General features: G+C 34.5%; 1 protein-coding gene across 1 annotated transcript; it reads right to left on the bottom strand.

The window, feature by feature from the left end:
* Positions 1-16230: 16230 nt before the first annotated feature.
* LOC123914849 (DNA-binding protein HEXBP-like) lies at positions 16231-18191 on the bottom strand. The gene is made up of 2 exons (XM_045966015.1): positions 17652-18191; positions 16231-16305 (listed from the first exon to the last, which is right to left on the bottom strand). Exons 1-2 carry the CDS (start codon positions 18189-18191, stop codon positions 16231-16233), a joined length of 615 nt encoding a protein of 204 aa, XP_045821971.1.
* Between the last annotated feature and the right edge of the window lie 3518 nt (positions 18192-21709).

Here is a 21709-nt window from a genome sequence, read left to right as displayed (position 1 = left end):
TGTTTGGTACAATTAGCGGTTCAACTGACTGATAAATGTAAAATGACATAAAAGGACATCTTTAATTCAATAATTTTTTTTATCAAATTAATACTATTTAAAATACTTAGAATTTAATATTTTAAGTTTTTTTTATAATATTTTAAGTTTATTAATTCAATAAATATATCTTTCAAATATTATTATTAAACTAATTTTTATATGCTGAAATTTTTTTTAAAAAAATTATTTTCATTTCAGTTGATATATTTTATGAGAAAGTAACAACTAAATATATTCACAATACTGTATAATGGTTAATTATAGTAAGGTACATTGTTTAAAAAAAATTATAGTAAGGTACGTACCTATGAATTGATAAAAAAAAATAATACGTTTTAGCCTTCATATTTGAAAATAGATAATAAGGCAACGTTAAAACTTACTATATACATGTGATTTTAAAAGAAGCAACGTTAAAACATGTATTTACTTATTTTATTTTAAATTCTAATGATAATAAATTATAAAGGGTAAATGTGGATTTTAGTTAAAATAATAAGGGTAAAAGAGGAAGAAAAAAATGAAAACCTATAAGCTATAAGCTCATAAGCTACTTGAAATAACTTCTGAAAAAGAAGTTATAAGTCAGTAAAATAAGCTATAAGCTCTTTCTGAAAAGACTGTTACCAAACAGACCCTAATGGTCTGTTTCGTTGAGTGGAAAGAAAGAGGGGGAAAAGAAAATTACGGAAACTAATGCAAGTATTGAGACTAACTTTTGTTCAAGTTCATTCATTGGTTTCCGTAATTTTTTAAATAAAGAAATGTTGTCCGTGCATCTACTTTTTAAATTTTTCATAAATTAATTACACAAATTTTAAGAAAATGTTTTTGCTTTTAGATTATTAACATGTACTCTACGACATACTCCTTCAGTCCCATTTTATAAGATCTACTTTGACTAAATGCACTATTTATATGTCTTGTTTTGATCATATTTTTCTAAAAGTATATAAATGTAAATATTATTATATAAAATCTTGTTTGATTTGTTTCGATGAATATTTTCAAAATATCAAATTTTTATAATTTTTACTAATAGACAATTAAAAATATTTGTAATCAAAATTATGTATTGATATATGTGCAATGATCAATAAATTTTTATACTTTGGTAGTTGGTACGAAGGAGTATAAGTACATCAGTATTATAAGCAAATTTCACTTTTTGGTTGGATTGGAAATCGAAAACTGCAATGAATGGTGCTACTTCACACTACCCATTGCTATATAATTACTACTTGATTGTGTTTATCTTTCTTATATATAATGATGATTATAATATGCAACTAGGTTAACCCTAATTTTCTTTGCGGTTTAGGCATGAAGTTTTTCACATAGCTTTATTAAAAATTAAAAATAATTAGAAATTTGTCAACCATGGGAATCGAACTCGGATCACTTACTTAGAAATAAAACCTTTCAACCTCTAAGGCATATTAATCAATTATGATTAAAATTACGTCATCAAAGTTTTAAGCATCTAGCAATATTATAATTTGGAACAATTTTTTGACTCACATCTTTGACTCAAGTTAATGGTTATAATGTGGTTGCATATTTCTTGCATAATCAATATATATATATATATATATATATATATATATATATATATATATATATATATATATATATATATATATATATATATATATATTCTCATCCACCACCCATACAAAAAAAAGGAAAATAAAAAATTGTAGGATTGCTTATACTTTCATGTTTATGTAAGTTAGTGGAAATAAATTCGTATGAATTACTTTATATATTAGCCCGAAAAAATATAATATAATTTATCTACAATTTTTGACCCGTGCGAATCCACGGGATGATAACTAGTTGAATAAACCTTGCTTATTCAGCCTACAATAATACAACACCATTCATCATAAAAAAAAAAAAAAAAAATACAACACCATTCAAAAAATTAGATTCTACTGAATGCAATACCAAAGAATATATTCCACAAAACACAAGATATATGGATTTAGATCTTCTGCTCTTTTATTTTGGTACATATATAAGATCTTCTCAAAACCCAGATATATAAGATCTTCTGCTTTTTATGCCCAACTCTCTTTTCGTTTCTTAATTTAAAGGTGGTTAACTTAAAAAAAAAAAAAGTCTAATAGAGAGAGAGAGATGATGATGGTTGAGAATGATCACTACTAAAAAACGATTTAGCAACTGAATTAATGTCCAATTACAACAAAATTTAAAATAAACTAGTTACCTAAAATCTACTTTTTTTAACTGATTTATCAACTAAATAAATAAATAAATAAAAAATACATTAATATGGATAGTAAAATTTGAGACGTAATTTATAATTCAAATCATAAAAGACAACCTTCACTAAGATACCTAGATCCATTTTGCATTATTGCATATATACAAAAACTACAACGTATTAAGTATACGTTTGGTTGGACGTTGAAGCATGATAAACGTACGTTGCAACTTCCCAAACGTGATTTTTTACTTTTACATAATGTTTGGCAAAATGATAGAGAATTGATTTTACTCTCCAAACGCAAGTCTAGATGAAGCTGCTATTTGGAGCTTTCACGTTGGTGAAATCGATTTTGAAGCAATTGAAAGTGTGTGTGGCATTTATATCTTTCATCTTCATATGTTACCCCTCACTCCGTCAATATTTTTCTGCGGCTGGTTTTGTTTTACGTTGAAAACGTTAGGTTGAAGACAACAAATAATGGACTATTTGTTTTTGCCACCCGGCCCAAATTAAATTCCTCTGTATCTTTTTTAGTAATTAATTAATTTATATTCTTTTATTGTTGTGTTGTGGAGTTGTGTTGTGGACTGGTGGCTACTAGTTTCCTTTTAAAATTAAAAAGAAATTGTTAAAGCCTCAAACAAAACAAGTGCTGGTCTTTTATTTCTTTAAATACTTTTCATTTTTAAAATAATTATTTTATGTTGATAATTACATTTAAAAATACTTTTAAAATGGTTATTTATTTATTTATTTATTTATTTATTTATTTTATTATGAAGTTCTAAACTATATTTTTATTGAGTTTACTTTAAATATATTTAAAACCCATTTTGGTAATTACATATTCAAAAGCAATTTTAATTTAAACTATCCAAACAATATGAATTTGTGAGAATCACTTTTACCAAATGTATCCAAACATAAATCTTTTTTGTTCAACTCACTTTTAATCAAAATCAATTATATCAAACTCAATTATGTCAAACTCAATTATTTTCGTCACAAAACCAAACACACAATAAGTAAGGTTAGGCTGCCTCCAAGACACTAATAAGAGAATAAATTTACTTGAGAACGGCGGAGCTGTAAACTAAGACATTATCCAAAAAAAGGTAGATGATTGTTTGGTAAGGTAGATGTGGGACTTATGGTTTATAAGTTCATATGACCAAAAGAAACTTGTTTGGTAAACATTTTTAAAAAAGAGCTTATAAAATTTGTCAAAAAAAAACAGCTTATAATTTATTTTACTAGCTTATATATAATTTATTTTTAAATGTTATTTCAAGTAATTTATAAGCTTATAGCTTATATTTTTTCTTTTAATCTACCCTGCCATTTTATTTGGCAAAAATTAAGTATTAGTGTTTTTGATGCAAAATTAAGTATTATACTTAAAATATATCTTTTTTATGTCATTTCATCCTTATAAGCTAGTTCATATGGGGCTATTCCAAACATGCACCATATATCTGTTAACTATATATCATTTCACACCTGCTCCACTTAACGGCTCAATTCCACACAAATTCATCAAACTTATAATCAGAGTGATTAAAGTCAGCTTAGAAATTATAACCCTTGGACTGCTTCATTTTCACCATCCATATACCTCAAAAGGTTCACTTATAAAATATTAAAAAAAAATTGACAAATTATAAAATATCAATTTAGTCTGTAACTTATATATAAATATAATTTTTTCAACTATATATAAATATAATAAGTAGTTTTGAAATATATAAAAAAAATTCAATATAGTCATTGTTAATGTTTTTAAGATGTTATCGACTGAATTGGTAGATTTTCACATATATACTTTAAGGATTACATCGACCTATTTCACATATTTTATATACATACCTAATATTTGGGCACATCAAATCAAATTTTGACAACACATTATTTTTCTTAAAAAAGAAAATAAAATGTCCTTCTTCTCTCTCCATTCTTCCGTCTTCTTTCTCTGCATGTTCTTGTTGGTAGATCTACCTCATTCTTCCTTTTTTGCATCATATATGGTTTGCTATTCCACTACAATTTTATTTTCAAAACGGACTTCTAAAAATCATACTTTTTATCTATGTTCTTCTTGTTTAGTCATATTTCTATAAATTTTTATGTTTTAATTGAAAGTTCTTATAAATCCAAAATTTCTTGACCTTAAAAATTGTATATTTTTTAATAATTTCATCAAATTTTAATCATTAGTAGAACAATCATGTAGGAATTTTGTCAGACTTCCATGGCCAAAGAGTCTTGATTGAAAAGATTGAGTGGTGAATTAAATTTTACTTTCCAAAATGGTGAATGAAATCAAGTTAATCTTATTTCTTCAAAACTTTTTCCATCAAAGTGTTTTGTTGTTGTTTAAATGTTTTGTTGATTTTTTGAAATATTTGTTTTTCCAAGTGAGATAGTAGGAGAGATTGGCGATAGATCCAAGTTTGGAAGAAATGGAAATGTTGTGTTTGTCGCAGAGATTAGGGAGGAAGAAGAGAAAGAGTGGAGAGAGAAGAAAAAACACTTTTCATTTTATTTTTTTAAAAAGTAATGTGCTGTCAAAATTTAGTTGGATGTATCTAAATGTTAAGTGTTGGGTATGTGCCTAACCAAGACTTTCTCAAGATATATACTACTTATTAATTTATGAACTAAATTGAAGAGAAAATTATTGTTTAATAACTAAATTAATAATATATTCATCTTTAAACTTATAGACAGATTGACAAGTCTTTGCCTATATTAAATCATCATTCTTTTTATTGTGTTAGATATAGATATTTAAAAGTTTCAACATATATATTCTCTTAATTGTTCCTTGAGTTTTCTCACCAGCCTCCTAAAATTACCAAAATATTCTTTCCGCTATTTAAGTAGCAAATTGAGTTCGCTACTCAAATTTCTCATTTTTATAATGTTCGCTACTTAAATAGTTGACGTGTAAAATCTTAAAAAAATTATGTTAGGGGGTGTTTTTCCCCTCAAATTTCTCATTTTTATAACTCACGCTATTTAAGCAGCGGACATTTAAAATATTGAAAATTTCATGGCAAGAAGTGTTTTTTTAATTAAAATTCTTATTTTTATTACGTCTAGGATAAAAATAAAAATGGCACACTAAAAAAATACAGGAGGCGCCAAAAGAAATTCTCTTAAAACATAACGTTATTAATACAGGATATGGAGGGGTTTAACAATAGATTTTATTTGTTAAATAATAAACAATGAACTTTAAAGCTTGGGCTAAATGTTCTCATGACCCAGATATTTGGTGATTGGGCCTGATATTTTAATAGCCTCTAGCCTGAGGAGAAGGAGTTTAACAAGAATTTTCTCTTCCCACCCCATGTTTCTTTTCTACCTTTAATTTTTCATTTTTTCGTATTTAATAATAATATAAACTCAAAATATCTTAGTATCAACACCATATACATAAAAGGAGTCACACAATAAAAAAAAATTCCAAATAATGTTTCTCTATATATGAAAAAAAATAAGAAAAAATGTTATTGTTATGGATCGGCCCAAAGTCCAACTCTCTATTATTATGAAGATTGTCTCCCAACGAATTCAATCCAAAAAACCAATCCACCGAGCTTTTGATTCCTCCGATTTGAAACGTCTTTGCTATTTAAAGCCACCCAACAGCTATCCGACTTGGACAATAAGACAACATCTATAACTAGCCACCTCTTTGTTCCCCGATGGATCAATTCTAGCACGGTATAAATATACCTCCTCACCAACAATGCAAGGTAACAGTCATTTTCACTTAAAACCTTCCACTTTTTATTCTCTAACGAACTTAAACATCAGAGTGCTTGTAGGTATCATCTTTTAACATCCATCTCGACATACTCTATTCCGGTCTGGCTAATAAATTTCATCTCATAAGATAAATTACTAAATAGTTTTCCTTCTTAAAAAAAATTACTAAATGGTTTTTAACATTTGTAAATATGTTATTTAGGCTTCCTAGATGGATGGACCCCGCATGATATGTAGATATACCATCCATGAATGACAACTTGTGGATGCAATTTCGAAAGAAAATTTGTAGCTTTTAGGTTTCCTAAAATTATTTTGAAACTTTTGGTTCAATCAAGCATGCCATCAATAAACTTGAAGTTCAGAGTAGTGTGATGGACAAAGATGTATGAAGTAAAAAAATAACAAGCAATTACGGAAGCTCCTAATAAAGCAAGATTTAACTATAAACCATATTTGAATGTAAAATAAATAGATCAAAACAAAGCACATGCAGAACTTTGGTTTTTAAGGAACCATGAAATGAACCCACTCAATCAAACTTGTATAAACACAAATGCATGGAAAAGTAGCATGGCTATACTTTACGTTAGGTAAGTTTACTTTGTGCATTTTCGATGAGATAAATACCAAAATACCAAAAAGAGAATGTATAAGGATGAGATTTTGTGTGATGATATAATAATTCCCAAAAACACAAAGTGACAAATTTCAAAAAAATAATAAATCAAAATGGGGTGAGGCGTGACTCACGGCCCATGGGGGGCCGGTGAGGTAGGTAGGTAGGAATGAAAATGCTTGTATCACAATTTGTGTTCGTTGATTTAGTGAATTTTTTTTTTCTACCCCTATATTTGATCCTTTACCCCAACACATTTTCAAATATTTTCATTTTACCCTTATTTTATATTTTATTTTTATTCCTTACTTTGTCATTTTCCACGCTCTTCAAACAAACCGTTCCGGTAACCACTAAACTTTTTCGGTTTTTTAATTTACCGGAACACTCCCCTTTACCTGAACACTACCCTTTTATGTATATGCATGACTAGTTCTCAAAAAGCCTGAAACCAGACCGTCACAGCTCAATCAAGGAACCACCGCCAAATCAGAGAAAGTCGCCATCACGTTCAAAAATTGTCAACATCCTACCGCTCCTTTCTGCTAGGAACCGGCTCCGATGGTTCCGCCGTTTGTTCCGGTTTAGAAAACTAGAGAGACTTCAGGTTATGATTATGAATTGATGATGATGATGATTATCTCATAATTCGTAATAATTAATTAGTAAGAAATCCGATTAATTAGTAAGCAATCTGTTTTTCTCTCAATTGAATTTGTATGTATACAATTTTAAGCATATAAATAATAATTCGAGTTGTTCTTGATCAATAATTGGTAGTACATCTTATTACAATCATTATATATGCAGAGATGAATTCAGGATGAATATAACAATTAAGTTAGGATTAAAATTAAATTGTGGTTTGCCCCCAAATTCAGAATAGTTGAGATGAAAATTATATGTATGTATTGTGGTTTTTAGAGAAACTCTTATGAGCTGAAAATACTCAGCTTGAGAGTTGAAATTTTCATTCCATTGACATACAAAGCATGAACAACTGAGCATGTTTAATTTGAAGGTTAGCTTTGAGTACACTCTGAATATTCCTAATTCTCTGCAGAGTGAAGTCCCGTCTCATGTAATGGGAACACTTAAGTGTTCCGGTGACAACATCAACAATATTCTTGAAAATATCACAAAATCAGAACACTTATTATATAAGTGTAATTTTAACATACCAGCACACTTTTGATGCAGTTTTAACATACCAGCACACTTTAATTAACATACCAGCACACTTTTAACATACCAACACACTTTAATACAAGGGTAAAATGAAAATATTTTAAAATATGTTGGGGTAAAGAGATAAATGTTAGGGTAGAAAAAAAAATTCTGATTTAGTTTTCAGCTTATCAAATAACTTATGTAGGAATAAAACTATTATTATGTTATTGTTTTCAGCTTATCAAATAACTTATGTAGGAATAAAACTATTATTATGTTATACCATAAGTTTTCACTAATAAAAATTGTATTTTTATAAGTTTTTTTTTTCATAAACTAACTTAAAAAACTTATAATAATACATAACATGTTATTTATATGAATAAGTTGCTTCGCATAAACTTAAAAATTAGTCAATCTAAATGGACCATTTATATAAAAAGATTATTTTCTTAAGGTTTAAATAGATTTTTAATCTATGTTAATATACCATCTTTTTGTTTTAATCTTTGTAATTTTTTTTTTTTTTGCTTTTAGTCCTTATAAATATACAATTTTTGTGTTTTGGTTCTTAAAGTTTTGTTTTCGTTCCTTGCAAAAATATGTATCTTAAAATTAGTCCATCTTATTGTCAAAAAAAAAATTGTCCATCTTAAAATCAATATATTTAACATATTACAAGGAACAATTTCAATAAAAATCAATTTTGCAAAGATTAAAATTAAATTTTTTTATATTTGCAAAGAAGATTTGCATATTTAAAATTTTTAACAATTGCAATAGTGCTAAAATAAATTAAATTCTCTTAAATGAGTATTTTTCTCACGTATTCAGCTTAAGGCCCAGTGCATATATAACAGTTTATATTTCATACATTTTCAAATAAATAATTAACTTTATTATGAAATAAAATACTTTTTTTTTCGTGTTTCAAAAAAACAATTTATTTTTCCAACGACAGAGTCAATTCAACAATTAGAATTAAAAAGTGCAAACCTCTTATATCAACGGACTGAGTTTTCTTTCCAATGGTGAAGATTCTCATAAATTTGTTGTATTAGTATTACTATTAGTTTACTAATTTGTGTTTGAAGTTTAGCAAAAAAACATTGAAAATTAAGGTGGCAGAAAATAAAACCAAAATGTAACGGAGCCCACAAATCAGATTGCGTAAATAATAAGAACAAGAAGATGTCAACAACTCAACTCCTTGGAGCTTGGACCAAGGGCCAGCCATGTCTGTAACCTAGCGAAAATGTGTTTGACAGTTTTTCTATTGTTTGTAGTTTTGACAGTTATAGTTTAACATTGCAACATATGTGTTGAATAGATACCCTACAAATAGATTGAAGGACAACACACCAGAAGAATTATGGACATGTCACAAACCAAATGTGAAACTGTTGGACATAAATTTGATATTTATCAATTAAATATAATTGGTGGGTCCAATATTTATTTTTGGAGGTTATATTGTCAAAATAAAACTTTTAAAGGTGGTGTCGAGATCTAACTATGTCGAAGCAAAAGAGCGTTTCGAAGGCTGTGGAGGACACATCCAGTTTTGGTTTTGTCAGGAGGCTGTCGAAAACGCGAAATCGAATCGAAGGATAGTTGGGCCAGGCCCAAAAAAGAAACAACAAACGGCCCAAGAGGCATTGGCGCGCGCTGAAGGAATGGAAGATGAAAGTGGAGAACGTGGTCGACGTGGCAGATCGAAGAGCGTCCAGATGATCAAGAAACAGTTACCACTTCGTTGTAGTATTTATAGTAGTTTTTCATTCAGAACAAAGGTCACAAAATTTTATACAAACACTCTCTCTAAAATTCTAAGTACTCAGCGATCGAACGAAAGGAATTCAGAGGAGAAATGTATGTTTTGTGAACCATCTTTATTTGTAATTGCGTTTCATTCAATGCAATTTACTTTCTAGTAATGTTCTTTAGTTTAATTCCAAATACTTGCTCGAGAAACTGCTACTTCGAGGCGATTCGAATTAGTTTCTCTTGTATCAATTGAAAACGTTTTAATCTCTAAGTGTTTGTTTCCTTGTTAAAACGAACATTCGAACAGTTTTCTTAAATGAATAAAACACAAAATTGTCCTGAGATTTACTAGTTGGTCTCGCGAGTTTAAATACTTAAACTAGCGGTTGTTTACCAAATTTCCACGTAAACAAATTGGCACGCCCAGTGGGACTGGTTTTGTGTTTATTCAAACTGTGTTCTTTTTTATGTTGTGGAATGAGAAACTTGTTACTTGCATATAACTGATGATAAGTTAGGTTATGGTTAAAACTACTCAAAGATCTAATCCTAATAAAAATCAAAATTCTAGTGCGATGAGTAGCGAAGCAAGTTCGAGTGGTGGAGTCGATCCACCTCCACAGAGTTTGGAAACATCTGGGTTGGTAAATGTTCCAATATTCTCCAGTCCAGCCATTTCGAATGTGCATGATGTTATTCCAACTTTGCCAATACCAACTATGGCAATTCCGTCCGTGACTGCGGGTTTTGGACGTTCGAAACCACCATCAGGTCAGAATTTTATGTATGGGCCTCCCCCTACACTTGGCTTAGGGATGCCAGTTTTCGAATCTGATAGGTATACTTCGTCAAGGGTGACTCCCACACCCTTAACGACTGCGTCTGTGTTGTCTTTGAGGCAGCAAATGGATGAGAGCAACCATGAAATGGTTAATCTCTTAACACAACAAATTGGTACTGTGTTTAATCCATTAATTCAGAATACCAACGAGAGTTATCAAATGTTGGCATTTCAAATGAGTCGAATTGCTGATTTTTTTGGGACCCCCCCACCACCTCCTAGAGTAAATCCTGTTACTCCACAAGTGATATTACCTGCAATGTCTTCGACTCCAGTACAGCAAAGGCCAACTTATGTGGCCAATGAAACAGTTCCTAACCCAACACCTACACCAGTTGTACAAGAGGAAACCCATTATCCTCACGAGGTTAATCAAATGCCTCAAGTAGTAAATCAAAATCCTCCTGTTGTCAACCCAAATCCACAAGTGGTTCATCAGAACCCCCCAGTAGTAATGGTTAGGAGAAACCAGGATCCTGATGAGGTAGTGCGAGAGGTTCGGAACAATAACTTACTTGGCCAACACAATTTGGCTAACATGGTCGAAACGATTTTGGCTCAAAATGGCCTAAACACGGGTTGTCGAAGGCCAAATTTTGTCTCTGCCTTCAATGAATATGTGCTGCAAACAGAGTTACCAAGAGGTTGGAAAGTCCCAAAGTATACTAAGTTTGCTGGGGACACTAATGAGTCAACCGTAGAACATATTGCTAGGTATTTAGCTGAATCTGGGAATTTGGCAAATAATGAAAATTTGCGAATGAAGTATTTTCCTAATTCGCTTACCAAGAATGCGTTTACTTGGTTTACAACTTTGCCTCCCAATTCGATCCATAGTTGGGCCCAATTGGAAAGAACTTTCCATGAGCAATTTTATATGGGCCAAACTAAGATAATCCTGAAAGAGTTAGCCAGTGTAAAAAGAAAAAACCAAGAGTCAATTGATGACTATTTAAATAGGTTTCGTTTGCTGAAGTCCAGGTGCTTTACTCAAGTGCCTGAACACGAGCTAGTAGAAATGGCTGCTGGTGGTTTGGATTATTCGATTCGAAAGAAATTGGATACCCAGTACCTTCGAGACATGTCACAGTTGGCTGACAGGGTGAGACAAATCGAAAGGTTAAAAGCTGAAAAAGCTAGAAATTCTAAGTTTCAGAAAAAGAGAGAAATAGGTTTTGTTGACTCCTATGATAATGAAATTGATTATGAAATTAGTGATGAGTACTTAGATTTCGATGATAGTGATATTAATGTGGCTGAATTAAAGCCTGGGCCTCCTTACACTTGCAGGTTATTGAGGCCGTCGAATGGAAAAAATCCAGTCGAACAAAAAAATGATAAGTTCGTTACGAAGACTTATACCTTCGACATTACTAAATGTGATGAAATTTTTGATTTATTGGTGACTGACGGCCAAATTATTGTGCCAAAAGATATAAAAATACCACCAATAGAGCAAAGAAAGAAAAGAGGTTATTGTAAGTTTCATAATTATTTGGGACATAAAACTTATCAATGTGTTGTTTTCAGGGATTTGGTGCAGAAAGCGCTGAATGAAGGAAGGCTGAAGTATGCTGATAAGGCAAAGCCTCCAATGAAGGTAGATTCAGACCCTCTACCACCGGCTGATGCTACCTATGTCGAAGTCTATGACTGCAACATGGTTGAAGTTATAGACGCTGCTGCTCCAGTCAAGGCTGTGCCTGAAGAGGAGTATGAAAAGAGGGTGCGTGAGGTGTATCCCAATGCTGAGGAAGAACTAGTGGACTTCCTGAATAGGTGCAAGCTGAAGAATGCTGAAGTGATGCTTTGCCCTAGATGCAGTGCTGTGTGCGACAAAGAGGCCACTGCAGGCCTTCAAAATGTTGTACCTTATACTGAAAACAAGAGAAAATGGCCAAAAGCTAGGCCAAACCAAAAAGCTTGGCCTTACAAAGGGGCCAATTGGGGAAAACCCATTACCAAAGGCCTTTCGATCCAGCAAAGGCTAGGTCCCCAAAATACTTTCAAACCATCTGGGAGAGCACCCGTTAACCAATGGGTGAGTCAACAGTATGTTACTTTTAATCGAAGAATGATGGAAAATGGAAGCTCTAGCAATGTCAACGTGAACATTGTAGCTGAACCCAAGGGTTCAAAAGTGGTAGCTGGAAAGGAAACAGTGAATGCTGCCACAGAAGTCAACAAATACTCTTATAGGAATAACTATAAGGGAAAAAATCCTATGACCTGCACTCAGTGGCGAAGAGGCTGAGGCTGGGGGCAAGGTTGTTGCGACCCAGAAAACTGAAAAGGTTGAAATGGCCAAGAGGCCAGCAAAAGAGAGGCTTTCCATAGTATTGGAAGAGCCAATAGCTGAAAATGCCCAAGAAGGGGCAGAAGGTGAAAATGACATGGAGGATGATGATCTCCTGGATGAGGGGTCTGATTTCGACGTTATGGTCAATGTGGTGTCTATTTTGCCTTTAGAATATGATGTGCCTACGGAAGTCAATGAGTTGGAAGAGGACTTCGAGGCCCTTAATTTGGCTGATCATAAGCCAATGTGTTACTATGTTATGCAGAATGGTTGTGTCGAAGAGCAAAAAGCGGTCTTCGAAAAGCCAGACCTGGGAATGCAGAACCACTTGAAGGCTTTGTTCATTAGGGCAAAAGTCAATAATGTGGGAATCAATAAGGTCTTAGTGGATGGAGGAGCTGTGGTGAATATCATGCCCCACTTCATGTTGAAGAAATTAGGTCTCTATGACACAGACCTTCATTCCCACAATGTGGTGTTGGCCAACTATGAAGGAAAAACTGGCCATTCCCTGGGGCAGTGCAATTGGAAGTGTGTGTTAGTAGCACAGTTCGAAAGACCTTGTTTATGGTCATAGCTGCTAAACCTAATTACAATCTGTTATTAGGCAGAGAATGGATTCATGGTGTGGGAGCTGTTCTTTCAACCATGCACCAAAGATTAATCATCTGGAGAGAAGATGGTTTAGTCGAGAATGTGGAAGCAGATCAAAGTGCATATGTTTCAGAGACAGGCACTGTGACTTTACAGAACTTCGACAAAAACCTGGCTTCAATTGCTCCTTGTGGTGAGCAAGATGCTGCCTTCGATCCAAATGAATTGGTGTCAAAAAATGTATACCACTCAGTTAAGCTGCATCCAACCCATGGCTTTTGTTGGGAAAGGGAAGACATAGAGAAACCCTTGTTTGAGGATGCACACCCACCAGTGTCTGGATGGGTCAACCATAATGAGTATGATGATTGAGTCCTCAGCATGGGATCGAATTACGGCTTACGCAGCCGAAAACAGAATCAAAATGGCCCTTGAGGCCATTAATGTTCAAGAAGATATGGCTGTCGAAGCCAATGGTGACTTAAGAGATGAACTGGCCTTGGAGGCTAGCGAGGTAAATGATGGAAAAAAGCAAAGGTTAGATTGTATCTATGATGATGAGCCTTTGGGTTTTGAAAAAGATCCACACAGTTCGATTCAAAGAATGCAAGCCCAAGATCCTTTGCAAGAAGTTGATATTGGAGATGGCTCTGTTAAAAGGCCAACTTATATTAGTGCCAATATTGATCCAACCCTAAAAGAAAGAATGGTCGAGTTGCTTAAGAAATACAGAGACTGCTTTGCATGGGATTATAACGAAATGCCTGGGCTGAGCAGAAATCTCGTGGAGCATCATAGGCTACCCCTTCGACCAGATAAGAAACCTGTGAAGCAGCTTCCAAGGAGGTTTGCGCCGGAAATCATGACAAAGATCAAAGCAGAAATCGAAAGGTTGCTCAAATGCAAATTCATTCGAACAACCAGGTATGTGGAATGGTTAGCTAATATTGTGCCTGTTATTAAGAAAAATGGGTCACTTAGGGTTTGTATAGACTTTAGGGATTTGAATAATGCTACACCTAAAGATGAATATTCCATGCCTGTAGCCGAAATGTTAGTTGACTCAGCAGCAGGACATGAATATTTAAGTATGTTAGATGGCTATTCAGGTTATAATCAAATTTTTATTGATGAAGATGATGTGCCAAAAACCGCATTTCGTTGCCCTGGTGCTTTAGGCACCTATGAGTAGGTGGTGATGCCCTTTGGATTGAAAAATGCTGGAGCAACATACCAAAGAGCCATGAACTTGATTTTTCATGATTTTATTGAAATATTTATGCAGGTTTATATTGATGATATTGTTGTGAAATCCTCTTCCCATGATGAACATATCGAACATCTTAAAAAATCGTTCGAAAGAATGAGAAAATGTGGATTAAAGATGAATCCACTAAAATGTGCTTTTTGTGTACATGCAGGAGATTTCCTTGGCTTTGTTGTGCATAAAAAGGGCATAGAAATTAACCAAAACAAGACAAAGGCTATCATGGAGACAAAACCTCCAGGAACGAAGAAACAGCTTCAATCCTTGCTAGGAAAGATCAATTTCTTGAGAAGGTTTATATCAAACCTAAGTGGCAAAGCTCAACCTTTTTCTCCACTGCTGAGGCTCAAGAAAGGTGATGTATTTGAATGGGGAACGGAACAACAAAAGGCATTTGATGATATTAAGGCATACTTGTCGAAGCCTCCAACTTTAATGCCTCCTATTCGAAACAAAGCAATGAAGTTGTATGTTGCAGCATCAGATTCGACTATTGGAAGCATGCTCGCACAAGAGGATGAAAATGGCGTAGAAAAGGCTATTTATTATCTAAGTAGAATCTTAAATGATGCTGAAACTAGATATAGTTCAATTGAAAACTTTGTCTATGTTTGTATTTCTCTTGTACCAAACTTAAACAATATATCAAACCAGTTCATGTTTATGTTTACTCTCATTTTGATATCATTAAGCATATGTTGTTGAAACCAATCAGCATAGTCGAATTGGGAAGTGGGCTTTAGCTTTAACTGAATATTCATTGACTTACCAGCCTCTGAGGGCTGTGAAAGGTCAAATAGTGGCTGACTTCCTTGTTGACCATTCAGTGGTTGAAATTCCAATAACATATGTGGAATCTGAGCCTTGGGTGCTATACTTTGATGGCTCGAAGCACAAATGTAACACCCCGAACTAACTACCCTTAAAAACGTGATCTTAAAAACTTTTTAAAGATAAGTAGCCGGAGCGCTACTGAAAAACATTTTCTAAACGATCGTGCACATGACACGAAACGTCGCAGCGGAAAACATTAAACATAAAGGATTTTCAAAACAATGAACATAATAGTTCAAAAGATAATTCATTAACATAAAACATAAGTTAAGATGTTCGCATCGATATACGACGGAATACAAACGATCCCCGACACGATGTTACAAACTACCAGAGCACTAATATACATCTCAACCAAACTAAACTTAACAAAACTATACAAAGGTAGCCTACACTAGCTCCTCACCAAAAGTGCTCCACACCAAAACGATCTACAGCTAAAGCTCGATCGAAACCTCGACCTGAATACCTGAACCCCCAAAGGTCCAGCACATAACAAATAGGTAGAGAGTTAGTAAACATAATCACATACATACGAATATAGAAACGCACCTATATTCAACCTATCACGTATTACTAACTCACACACATGCCTCAATAAGCAATACACCAGATAACACATACTCACAAATACACAACCAGATAGTTTCACGTCGTTTCGGACAACACAAAGAACTCACATAACACATAACACATAATTGCACATTTACTCAAATGCGACTAATGCCAAACATTCAATGTCATGCCAACCTAGACACGACTAATGCATGTGGTACCATCGTCTTTATCAAAGAACCTGACCTTTGATATCCTCTTTATTGGGCAAGCCCAATATCCTCTTTATCAGACAAGTCTGAAATCCCTAAATAATGCATGAATGTATGAATGTCATGCAAATACCAAACATATGGTAAACTCACAAATGGATAACCTAATCCAACTTACTTCTTTATCAGACAAGCTGATATCCCTCTTTATTAAAGTATACAAACCTTAATATTCTTCTTTGACATTTTATATAAATGCCATTACACAACACAATTATTAAACATATAATAATTCCAAACCAAAACGAAACCAAATACATGGATACACACACTTTACAAACATTAACAAAAATTGCTGTCACAGAGCTGTTCGCTGAGCGAAGCCGTAGCGAACCCGTAGTGAACTATTCGCTGAGCGAACAGGTAGCGAACAACATCAGAGGGTTACAGGTACATGGCGAACATGTAGCGAACTCGTAGCGAACTATTCGCTGAGCGAACAGGTAGCGAACAACACCAGAAAATATCTGTTCTTGAGTTTCTAAGGCGGTTTAACACTCAAATCCACCCAAAATACATCATAACATGTTATAAATGCATAACAAGTGATCAATCATGTATATACCATACATATATACATGTATCAACAATCAAAAACACCAAAACACATCACACATACAAAATCATGTCAATTTCTTGCAAAATAAGCAAAGTTGCATAAACATGCAAAACCATCATCAAACATAAACATATTCCCTCCTAGATGTTCATTAAGCATACTAAGATGAAAAGACATGTTTATGATAAAGAAACTTCACCCAAACCCCAAAGAAATTGGATGAGAGAGTTTAGGAATGGAGGCTAGACACCTCCCCTCTCTTGGATCACCCAAGCTTATGCTTAACCACTCTCACCTTAGATTGAACGATGATTCTTGGCCTCTAAACCTCTTCTCCTTGCTCGTGATCTTCTTCTAGCTCTCCTAGGGTTCTTGCTTTGCTTCTAAGCTCACAAACTTCAAACTTCTCATGAAAAACAAGTTATGATACTATTCCTTAGTTTGACTTGCTACTTATACTACTCTCCAATGGATCATGAACCAAGCCCAATAGCCTAAGCCCATTAAGCTCTCACACGCCCCAAGCCCACTAACACGACAAAGGTTTCGCTCACAAACTTATGTTCGCGATAAATAATCATAGGTCGCGTAAATAAATATTTAACACTAACCCAAAATATATGCAAATATATAAAATATCGATTTACTAAAAATCGGGTCGTTACAACTCTACCCCCCTTAAAAGAATTTCGCCCTCGAAATTTCCTAAGAGATAAAACAGAGAACGAACCCTCAACGCGGCATCTTCGGTTTCTTGCATACCGGACTCTTGTGACCTTCCTCGCCACAATTGAAACAAACAACCTTCGTTGCACGACAAACCTCAGCCTTGTGCCCTAACTTTCCACAGTTAAAGCACTTGTCATCCTTAAGCGGACAGCCGTAAGAAATATGACCCCTCGCACCACACTTGTAGCATTGACCATTTCCTTGCTTCTTCCTACCACTACTACTACCTCTTTCCACGATGTCGTAGGGCTTACTGCGCTCCAGTCGTTTACCTTTCCTGTCCTTCATGGCCTTGTAATAACTGGACTTGGCCTTGCCATCTTCATCACCCAATGCAAACACCTTTCCGACGACCTGTTTGGGCTTCTTGCATTCAACACTCTTGTGGCCATCTTCACCACAGTCGTAACAAGTCAACTTCCCCCTGCACGCTTCCGTTTTGTGGCCCATCCTTCCACACCTGAGACACTTGTCCAGCTCCTTCGGACACTCAAAAGGCTTATGACCTCGCTCGCCACACTTATAGCAATACACATATTCTTGATTCCTTCCAGGGTCATTATCCCGTGCCACTAAAGTAGTCAACGTAGCTAAAGCTTCTGCGATCCACGCGTTGGTCCTAGCAGCAGCCATGATTCCTGAACGAACCACAACTCGACGTTAGAATGTATTAACAGTGTACCCAACACATGCTTCATACAAGAGAAAGAAAATCCTAATGGCTCACATGAACCGACCTGCTCTGATACCACTATTGTAACACCCCGAACTAACTACCCTTAAAAACGTGATCTTAAAAACTTTTTAAAGATAAGTAGCCGGAGCGCTACTGAAAAACATTTTCTAAACGATCGTGCACATGACACGAAACGTCGCAGCGGAAAACATTAAACATAAAGGATTTTCAAAACAATGAACATAATAGTTCAAAAGATAATTCATTAACATAAAACATAAGTTAAGATGTTCGCATCGATATACGACGGAATACAAACGATCCCCGACACGATGTTACAAACTACCAGAGCACTAATATACATCTCAACCAAACTAAACTTAACAAAACTATACAAAGGTAGCCTACACTAGCTCCTCACCAAAAGTGCTCCACACCAAAACGATCTACAGCTAAAGCTCGATCGAAACCTCGACCTGAATACCTGAACCCCCAAAGGTCCAGCACATAACAAATAGGTAGAGAGTTAGTAAACATAATCACATACATACGAATATAGAAACGCACCTATATTCAACCTATCACGTATTACTAACTCACACACATGCCTCAATAAGCAATACACCAGATAACACATACTCACAAATACACAACCAGATAGTTTCACGTCGTTTCGGACAACACAAAGAACTCACATAACACATAACACATAATTGCACATTTACTCAAATGCGACTAATGCCAAACATTCAATGTCATGCCAACCTAGACACGACTAATGCATGTGGTACCATCGTCTTTATCAAAGAACCTGACCTTTGATATCCTCTTTATTGGGCAAGCCCAATATCCTCTTTATCAGACAAGTCTGAAATCCCTAAATAATGCATGAATGTATGAATGTCATGCAAATACCAAACATATGGTAAACTCACAAATGGATAACCTAATCCAACTTACTTCTTTATCAGACAAGCTGATATCCCTCTTTATTAAAGTATACAAACCTTAATATTCTTCTTTGACATTTTATATAAATGCCATTACACAACACAATTATTAAACATATAATAATTCCAAACCAAAACGAAACCAAATACATGGATACACACACTTTACAAACATTAACAAAAATTGCTGTCACAGAGCTGTTCGCTGAGCGAAGCCGTAGCGAACCCGTAGTGAACTATTCGCTGAGCGAACAGGTAGCGAACAACATCAGAGGGTTACAGGTACATGGCGAACATGTAGCGAACTCGTAGCGAACTATTCGCTGAGCGAACAGGTAGCGAACAACACCAGAAAATATCTGTTCTTGAGTTTCTAAGGCGGTTTAACACTCAAATCCACCCAAAATACATCATAACATGTTATAAATGCATAACAAGTGATCAATCATGTATATACCATACATATATACATGTATCAACAATCAAAAACACCAAAACACATCACACATACAAAATCATGTCAATTTCTTGCAAAATAAGCAAAGTTGCATAAACATGCAAAACCATCATCAAACATAAACATATTCCCTCCTAGATGTTCATTAAGCATACTAAGATGAAAAGACATGTTTATGATAAAGAAACTTCACCCAAACCCCAAAGAAATTGGATGAGAGAGTTTAGGAATGGAGGCTAGACACCTCCCCTCTCTTGGATCACCCAAGCTTATGCTTAACCACTCTCACCTTAGATTGAACGATGATTCTTGGCCTCTAAACCTCTTCTCCTTGCTCGTGATCTTCTTCTAGCTCTCCTAGGGTTCTTGCTTTGCTTCTAAGCTCACAAACTTCAAACTTCTCATGAAAAACAAGTTATGATACTATTCCTTAGTTTGACTTGCTACTTATACTACTCTCCAATGGATCATGAACCAAGCCCAATAGCCTAAGCCCATTAAGCTCTCACACGCCCCAAGCCCACTAACACGACAAAGGTTTCGCTCACAAACTTATGTTCGCGATAAATAATCATAGGTCGCGTAAATAAATATTTAACACTAACCCAAAATATATGCAAATATATAAAATATCGATTTACTAAAAATCGGGTCGTTACAACAAACATGGTACAGGAATTGGAATCTTAATCATTTCTCCCTTAAAGATTCCAACAAAGTTTAAGTACAAGATTAATGGAACGTGCTCTAATAATGAAGCCGAGTACGAGGCTTTAATTGCAGGTCTAAAGATTCTTTTAGACTTGGGGGCAAAACATGTTAAAATCAGAGGAGACTCTGAGTTAGTAATAAAGCAATTGGCAAAGGAATACAAATGCATTCAAGAACATTTGATGAAGTACTTTGTTATTGCTTTCTCGTTACTAAAACGATTCGACTCATGCAACATTCAACATGTGCCTCGGATCGAGAACCAAGAAGCAAATGATTTAGCCCAAATTGCTTCTGGCTATAAGGTGACGGGGAAAAGATTAGATGAGTTAGTTGAAATTAAAGAAAAACTAATCTCATGTGAGGTAATACCCCATCAGCTGGGGGCAAATGAACAAAGTGTCGAAATGGAGTCAGAAATGGCAGATGCACACTTTGATGAAGTGATGACTGAAATCTTCGTGATTGACAATTTGGCTGGCAATGATTGGAGGCAACCCATTGTTAAATACATAGAAAATCCAACAGGTACAGCCGATAGAAAGGTTAAGTATAGAGCCTTGAGTTACACAATCATGGGAAATGAGCTATTTAAGAAAACACCTGAAGGAGTTTTATTAAAGTGCCTCAATGAAAATGAGGCGTATGTAGCAATTTCAAATGCCCATAGTGGGGCCTATGGCGCCCATCAAGCAGGCCACAAAATGAAATGGCTTCTGTTTCGACAAGGTTTGTATTGGCCTTCCATGCTTAAGGATTGCATAGAATATGCGAAGGGCTGTCAAGAGTGACAAAAACACGCAGGGATACAACATGTCCCAGCCAGCGAGTTGCATTCGATTATCAAACCTTGGCCTTTTAGAGGCTGGGCTTTAGATTTAATTGGTGAGATTAGGCCTGCGTCATCAAAGAACCAACGTTATATATTAGTTGGGATCGACTATTTTACCAAATGGATAGAGGCTGTTGCCCTAACGAACGTGGATCAGGAAACAGTGATCAATTTTATCCAAAACCATATTATTTATAGGTTTGGGCTTCCTGAGACGATCACTACAGACCAAGGAACAGTGTTTGTTGGTCGAAAGATGCAAGATTTTGCTGAACAATCAGGTTTTAAACTAATGACTTTGACGCCTTATTACGCTCAAGCAAATGGCCAAGTTGAAGCGGCCAACAAGGTCATAATTGGTTTAATTAAGAAACATGTTGCTCAGAAGCCAAAAAATTGGCATAAGACCTTGGGCCAAGTCCTATGGGCATGCAGGAATTCTCCTAAGGAATCAACAGGTTCGACACCTTTTCGACTAACGTATGGTCATGATGCTGTGTTACCTGTTGAGATAATGATGCAGTC

The sequence above is a fragment of the Trifolium pratense genome, linkage group LG3 (genome assembly GCF_020283565.1).
Source record: "Trifolium pratense cultivar HEN17-A07 linkage group LG3, ARS_RC_1.1, whole genome shotgun sequence".
Lineage (NCBI taxonomy): Eukaryota > Viridiplantae > Streptophyta > Magnoliopsida > Fabales > Fabaceae > Trifolium > Trifolium pratense.
The sequence above is the reverse complement of the archived record's forward strand: the minus strand, read 5'-3'. Positions and strand labels throughout refer to the sequence as shown.

Excerpts from the sequence above, each read along its gene's own strand:
- LOC123914849 (XM_045966015.1), bottom strand. The coding sequence starts at position 18,191 with ATGGCTGCTGCTAGGACCAACGCGTGGATCGCAGAAGCTTTAGCTACG. Across the intron at positions 16,306-17,651 it reads AGTTAGGGCACAAGGCTGAG|GGATTTCAGACTTGTCTGAT; the intron begins GTTTGTCGTGCA and ends TGCATTATTTAG.